Here is a 7,439-nt window from a genome sequence, read left to right as displayed (position 1 = left end):
AGCAAAGACAAGACTAACGTTGTTATTAACGTCTAAATGAAGTAATGTCAAGTAGCGATGTGGGTTTCTCTAAATGTTGTAAAACAAAGACAAGACAGACTGTGATTATGGTGTAAGGGATGAAGTAATCTGTCAGTTTAGAAACTTTTATATAGTAAAACTAAATGGCAAGCAGGTCTATAAAGCCACTGGCTCTGGATACATTTCATAATTTAACACGACTCGTAATGAAACATGTAAAGATTAAGTTAAGAATAAACAAAAATGCTTTTGTGCCTCCAAGCATTGATCCATTCAATACTCGGAATGTCAGTGAACACGAAATCAAGAGGGTTTTCATGAATATGAGTGGAAAATTCACCTAATGCCAACATCCAGGAAGACAGACAGCTTGTCGATGGGCGTTTATATCAGCCACACATTCTAGCTCCTTATCCATGAACGACTTGAAAGTCACTAACAAATTTATGACAAAAAAAAAACTCACGATTCACGAGTATTTCTTCCCAAACACCCCACACACGCATATTATAAACTGCGCTGTTAAACACTATTTCGTGGCACTTGAATTGTTTTCTTAAATGAGAGAAACCATTCCTTATATATACTGAGAGACCTTTTCCTAATTGGAACTGACAATTAAAAGTGACAGCTAATAATATGCAATTGACAAACCACACTTCTCTAACACTACCGTCCCTGTAATAAATGAGGTCATTCACATTCCTTTAGCAGCAACATGTAAACGTTTAAATTCCATGAGAGACAATGATCATTTAAATCTATCAATTTCCATATACCACGCATATTGATTCAAAGGTTAAAATAGACAAAACATAAAAAACAACAACATATGGATGTGCCTCAAACCAAGCAAAAAAAATGTACAGATTTCGAAGGCCTGATAAAGTGTTATAGCGTAACCAAAGTCCGGTTGCCTAATGGTCTAACAAATGAAACCTGTTATGGGAAAGTAAAGAAAAACTAAAATTGGGAAATACTAAAACCATTCGGACCGTTAGCTAAACCTCAAGCAAAAAGAAAGAAAGAAAGAAGAGAAAAGAAAGTAGAGAGTAATACTAAAAAGAGGATTTGCTAACAAGCTGCCTGGTGAGGTGGACCTGAGCATAATCTACACGTAAACCTTGTTGCTAGTGCTTGTTGGAAACACGAGACAGCTTTGATGCATAAGCAATTAGCACTTTGCTTAGACTTTCACGTTTACAATGCTGCCACTCTGCAAGCAGTGTCATGTAGTTCGGTATATATGTATAATCTATTACACGCACGCACACACATTGAATATGAAAACAAAGACAAAAATCCAGACTACTATGTTCAATATCTTTATATATAGTCTCTGTGGTCCTATATATTTTTTGTGAACTACTGGTATTGCTGCTATGAAACCAATTTAAATCTTTTAGTCATTACCTGAGCTTCAGTACACTCCAAATGATGCTTTAGACACCAAATAAAAAAGATATATCAGACTTACTTATATTTGCTGTCAGTCACGTTGCTTGCTTTGGCCTTTGACTGAAGGTACAGAATGCGAAAACCCATCTGGAACAAAGAAAGGTGATCAGGAGAGTTACAGACATTTTCACTTTTCCACTGTATTGTTTGTTTTATATATATTTTTCATTCGTGTATTATTAAATTGACTGGAATGTTCCAGTAACCGTAATATAATAAAATATACGAAAGTTCTTGGTTTACTGAGAGAGAAGTACTAATTGCAATGAAAACCTTAATAACGATAATACCGGTGTATACGAATCACGCTTGATATTAACAATGCAAAACTCGGAGACTCGTCAATCAAGAAGTTTCAAGAAAATGGAGTGAATGAAGAGAAGACGAGAACATTGAGGTGGATGTGTTGGGTTTGAAAAAGCAGAAAAAAGATACATGAAACGGTAAGCAGGACGACGAAAGTGTATATGTAGTCGAGACATTCAGGAGTAAATGTTGCATGTCACCTAGGCGGAAATTCTAAAGAAATTCACTAACGAGATTTTTATGTTTCAATAGAAAATGACGATTATTTCTATTGTATCCCTGGAAGAATTAATTATCATTGCAATATAGGTATCCTAGTTGATCACTTAAACGACGAAAACATATTTAACGTTGACTAAATATAATACAGTGCAGGATAACAGCGAAAGAAACTGTACAGGTAAAAAAGCTACGAAATTAGATCGAGTCCTCCATACTGACAAGAGAAATCATGCTAATGCAGGCTGACAAAGGGAACGGAATGGGATGAGTTGTAGGAAAAACTCTGGGATATGTTCTGAGGGGGGGGGGGGGGAGAGGAAATAGCGAATAATAAGAGAGAGGACCTTGTATGAACATAGAGAACTGAAGATAGACAAACTAGAAAGAAAGAAAAAAAGTGGTACTTACAAGACTCACGGTGACAATCAGGAGATGGACGTCGAAATACAGCATGAGGAGGAGGATGCCCAAGAGAAACCACGGCAGGAGGAGGATGATGACAGCTTTGGTGCAAAGTCTCGACCGTTTTTCTGCCTCTTTGCCGTTCAGTCCCACGAAGAGCAAGGTCGCGAACAGCATCTGGTACAGCTTCTGCCAGGCGTACATCATCGAAGGTCCCTGGGGATGGTTTACAGGGGGAAATCATCAACGAGACTAGCACTATTGCAAACTCACTCCATATCTTGTCTATGGTGGGTTGTTCCTTGCAATGATACCGAGTTCGCCCTTTAGCAGAATAGGTGATATACACATGCAAGTAAATGATTTTGGCAACGGTCTAAATACGGCTCTACTGGAATTAATGATAAATCCTTCTGCAATGCAATAATTCCCTCAGTTACTCTTAACTCCTATGCTTGGCACTTTCCTATTATGCAACCTGTCCCTCATGCTTCTTTGGAACATGCAGGTTCCGCTACTGGTTGTCTCTCTTCCTTTCTCATTGTACCATCGACCTCTCTTTCCTCTCCCTCTTTCTCTTTTGCTGTTACACGCATACACTTAGTATTAAAACAATCTTAGCAATTTTCACTAAAGAAAGAACTTTAAAAAATATTGTGTTCTAAATTACGTATCACTTGAAAAAAATAGAAATTCACAGCTGTGGTAATATAAATCTGTAAACTAAAATATCTTGAAACTTACTTTTTCTGTATATATAATAAGCCATAGTAAACACATACCTGTGAGTCATCATTAGAAGTATTTTTCTTTTTTCCTTTTAAAAATTTATAGTAACTCATTGCCATTAATGTTTATTTTCACTAAAACATATAGAACGTCGATACAGTGCACAGCGTTTTTTGCGAATAGCATTGTTTACAATCCAAAGACTACCTAGAAGACAGGAAAGTAAAGCAAAAATATTAGAATATGAAAAATGCAACCTGGTCACTCTAACCATATAGTTTTTTTTTCCACCACAAGATGGCGATGGCGTCAACGTATTGTGCGTCGTCTGCAGCTCATTGCCATTTAGAAATTAACCATTTTCACGGGGAAAGTTGACAGATGGTCACCCTGAATAAAGATCTAGATTTCTTAAAGATGTAGACGGTGAGAATAGTATATTGGTACTTTTTCTTTGTAAATTTGAAACACCGTTGATATTGCTATCAACAACAAATAAATGGTTACTTGTTATTTTTGTTCGTTTCACCGATCATTATTTCTAGGCATAATTATTTGTTTTGTATATCTTTTTCATTAAATAGAGTGTCATGGAACAGTTGTTCTTGTACTATTATAAATCTGACCTGATTTACTAACTGAAAGACGAAACTATTCAATATAATCATATATATATGTACATATATATATATATATATATATATATATATATATATATATATATATATATATATATATAGTCTTGTTAAATAAGTACCGACTTATATAAATAAATACTGTTAAAGTGCATGTAACTTACAATTAACTGATTAAGATATATATCAGTCATCAGTTTATATTGACAAATTCTGTATCCCATGTACTGTTTCCTTTTTCTTCGCCCAGTAAATTACGCCTTGAATAGATCAGTTTGATACCCCCTGGCGATGTTGTTGTTGCAATAACTCTTTTGCCCAAATACTCGGGTATTCCAAAGAAATGACATACATAATTTGTCGTATATAATTTGGGACTAAATAAAATAAATTGGTAAACTGTCATCAGAATTACATCTCCGGGTCGCATAAGATATTCAGAAATTGTCACATTGGCAACTGTGCAAACTAGGCAAGAGATTTGCAAGGTAACAAACGTCTTTGGTTGTGAGCCATCCCAATAGATGGTGTGGATGTTGTTCATGATATTTTTCATTCACATTGCTTCCCTATCTTTTCTACGATTTATTTATATTTTTCGCAGGAGAACTGGCATGTGTTCTTAGAATGAATTAGGAATCTGAAAAGTATATTCTCAGGCCGACCACAGATGGCTCTGGTCACAAGCCTCATTGTAGGTAGGGTGTTGTTATTTTATTTTTCGATTTGTGTTCTGCGTACGTTGAATAATATGTATATATACATATGTATATGTATATATGTATGTGTGTATGTGTGTATGAGTGTGTGTGTGTGTGTGTGTGTGTGTGTGTGTGTGTGTGTGTGTGTGTGTGTGTGTGTGTGTGTGTGTGTGTGTGTGTACACGCACACGCGCGCGCGTGCGCACATACATACACACACTATTGACAGATTTTAAAAGCGTTTTAGATATATTAATATTTAAATTTTTAATTCTAATAACACACACACACGCACACACACACACACACATACACACATATATGTATATATATATATATATATATATATATATATATATATATATATATATATAAGATTCTAAGCCAATTCTAGGATTGCGTCATTTGCTGGAAATTTCAGATTGTTTAGGTGTTCGTCTCCTATTTTGATACACTTTCCGCTTCATTCTAGCTTTTTAAATATCATTTGAAGCTGTAAACAGTTTGGGTGAGATGGTGTCTCCCTGTCTAACACCTTTTTTAATTGGTATTTTATCGGTTTCTCTATGATGCTTAGTAGTTGTTGTACCATATTCGTATTTATGTCGTATATATAGAGTCAAGAGCCTTTTCATAATCTACGAAAGCCAGGGAGAGGGGTTTCCTATACTCATTTATTTTCTCTCGTATTTGGGTTAGTGTGTGGATGTGGTCCGTTGTTGGGAATCTCCTTGCCTGGTCTCTAGGTTGGTTCGAGTCTAGAGTGTTGGAGATGCATGCTGTGATGACTTTTGTTGACAATGTGTAGGTGACTGATAGGATAATACTTTAGTTCCGTTTTGTCCCACACACACACGCACGCATGCACGCACGCACGCACACACGCACGCACGCACGCACGCACGCACGCACGCACGCACGCACGCACGCACGCACGCACGCACCCCCACACACACACACACACACACACACACACACACACACAACGCATACATACATATATATATACACGTACACACATAAACACACACACACGCATACACACACACACACACACACACATATATATATATATATATATATATACATATATATATATATATTTATATATACACACACACACACACAACACACATCTATATCTATGTCTATATATACATACATATACAATTACATACATACATATACACTTATAGATATAGAAGAAGAGAAAGACAGAAAGCGAGAGAGAGAGAGAGAGAGGGAGAGACTGCTACAAATTCGCGAACACAGCCAAGGAAATGCACAGGGCATTAAAACTTGATAATGGCTTGTATACATTAGCGTCAGGGAGGGACGTTCATTTGCAATGTAGAACGATTATTTGAGGGAGAGAATTCTTAATCTATTTCTCTGCGTTGTTCGGTTTCGGTGAAACATGTCATCTGAATTCGAAATATTTGTCTTTCTGAGTCTCAGGCATAGGAAAACTAACATTGCTTATTGGTTATATCTTTTAAGTTTGAATTATAGTGTGTGTATGTGCATTTTGGTTACAACACACACAAACACACACATAATTACGCTCTCTCTCCCTCTCTCTCTGTGTCTGTCTGTCTGTTCTCTTTCTTTCTCTCTCTTCTCTCTCTTTTACATATTTCTCACCATCAAATAACTTTCTCTGCTCCTTTCAACTGTTCTCTCTCTCTTTTTTGTTCTTTTTTATGTTCAGTATCAATTCATCTGTTTATTACTTACGTCGCGAAATAGCACAGGTTTTTAAGATAATGACGCTCTGCGCACTTCCCCCGTTTTGTGCCATCAATCATCAGTGGCCGAATCGCGAAACTTTTACGTTATTTTCTGCCTGTAAGTGGGAGGGGGTGCGTGGGGCGGGAAAGAGGGGGGAAGGGCTAGGGAGGGGTGTGGTGTAGGGTGAATGGTGAATGTCAAGGTAATCAATATGTTACGATGCTCATATTGCGGATAAAGTAGGGGTTTGGGTGTTCATTGTTATGAGTGAGTGTGTGAGAGTTTAGAGAGCGGGGGGGGGGGGGTCGGTATCTCACTCTCCTCTCTTTTATCTCACATCATTCTACTAATGTCTGAAAGATTGGGGAGTGGTGAGGGGGTTGCGCGGTACGGAAAAGGGGGCGGGGGGTTTGTTTCGATGGGCTGGGGGTTGGGGTAGGGGCTTGTGTGGGGATGGATTCGTCTATATAGTGTGTTGGTCTGGGGGTGGGTGTCAGGAGTTCTGGTGTGTGGGCCCGGCAGTGGTGGGTGTTGGGTGGGGGTGGGGCGAGGGGCTCTTCTGGTGTATTTTGGGGGTGGTGTTTGATCTTTATTTGGTTAGCGGTACGTTGTGGGGGGATTGAGCTTTGTGTAGGGAGTGTTGGTGTGTATTGGCTGGTGTTGTAGTTCTGGGTGTTGGTGTATTTCTTGGGGGGGCTGTTGGTGCGGGGAGGGGAGGTGTGTGAGTGGGGGGAAGGGGGGGGTGGCGAGCCTGTGGCCGGGAAGGCATGTTGGGCAGCTGGAAGCGCAGTGGTGGCCGGCGCGGCGGACCTAAGGAGCGAAGCTGGATGTTGCAGGGGCGGGGGTTTGACGAGTTGACGAGGCGTGAAGGACGTGGGCTTGGATGGAGGGGAAGTGGGCGGAGTGGGGCAGGACCTGAGACGTGAGGTGGGATGGGGGGGGGGGCGTGGGTGGGGCGTGCGAGGCCGCCGCGGGGGGAGTGGGATTGAATCGGGACGCCGCCGGGGCGGACGGGCGAGGCAATACCGGACGAGTGCTGGGGTGGTGGGGTGGGTGGAGCTGGGGATGGGGCGGGCGAGGCAGCCGAGGGGCGTGGGCTGATAGGGCGGCAGTGGTAGGGGGGGGGGGCGGCCATCAGGCGGTGTGGGGTGGTGGGTGGGGGAGTGGGTGGAGCGGGAGAGGGAAAGAGGGGCGGGGCTGATAGGGAGCCGATGTGGGGAGGGAGGCGGCGGTA

The 7,439-nt window shown here is 40.3% G+C and overlaps 1 protein-coding gene across 1 annotated transcript in view; it reads right to left on the bottom strand.

The window, feature by feature from the left end:
- The window catches only part of LOC125042790, a 4,042-nt gene extending 708 nt beyond the window's left edge, over window positions 1-3,334 (bottom strand). The window contains exons 1-3 of the mRNA XM_047638680.1: window positions 3,192-3,334; window positions 2,416-2,625; window positions 1,499-1,566 (exon numbers count right to left, since the gene is read on the bottom strand). Coding sequence (XP_047494636.1) covers window positions 1,499-1,566; window positions 2,416-2,625; window positions 3,192-3,257 — 344 coding nt within the window. The 5' untranslated portion in view covers window positions 3,258-3,334. The remainder of the gene's footprint in view (window positions 1-1,498; window positions 1,567-2,415; window positions 2,626-3,191) is intronic.
- Window positions 3,335-7,439: the final 4,105 nt, after the last annotated feature.

This window comes from Penaeus chinensis, chromosome 32 (genome assembly GCF_019202785.1).
Source record: "Penaeus chinensis breed Huanghai No. 1 chromosome 32, ASM1920278v2, whole genome shotgun sequence".
NCBI lineage: Eukaryota > Metazoa > Arthropoda > Malacostraca > Decapoda > Penaeidae > Penaeus > Penaeus chinensis.
This window is presented reverse-complemented; position numbering and strand designations above follow the sequence as displayed.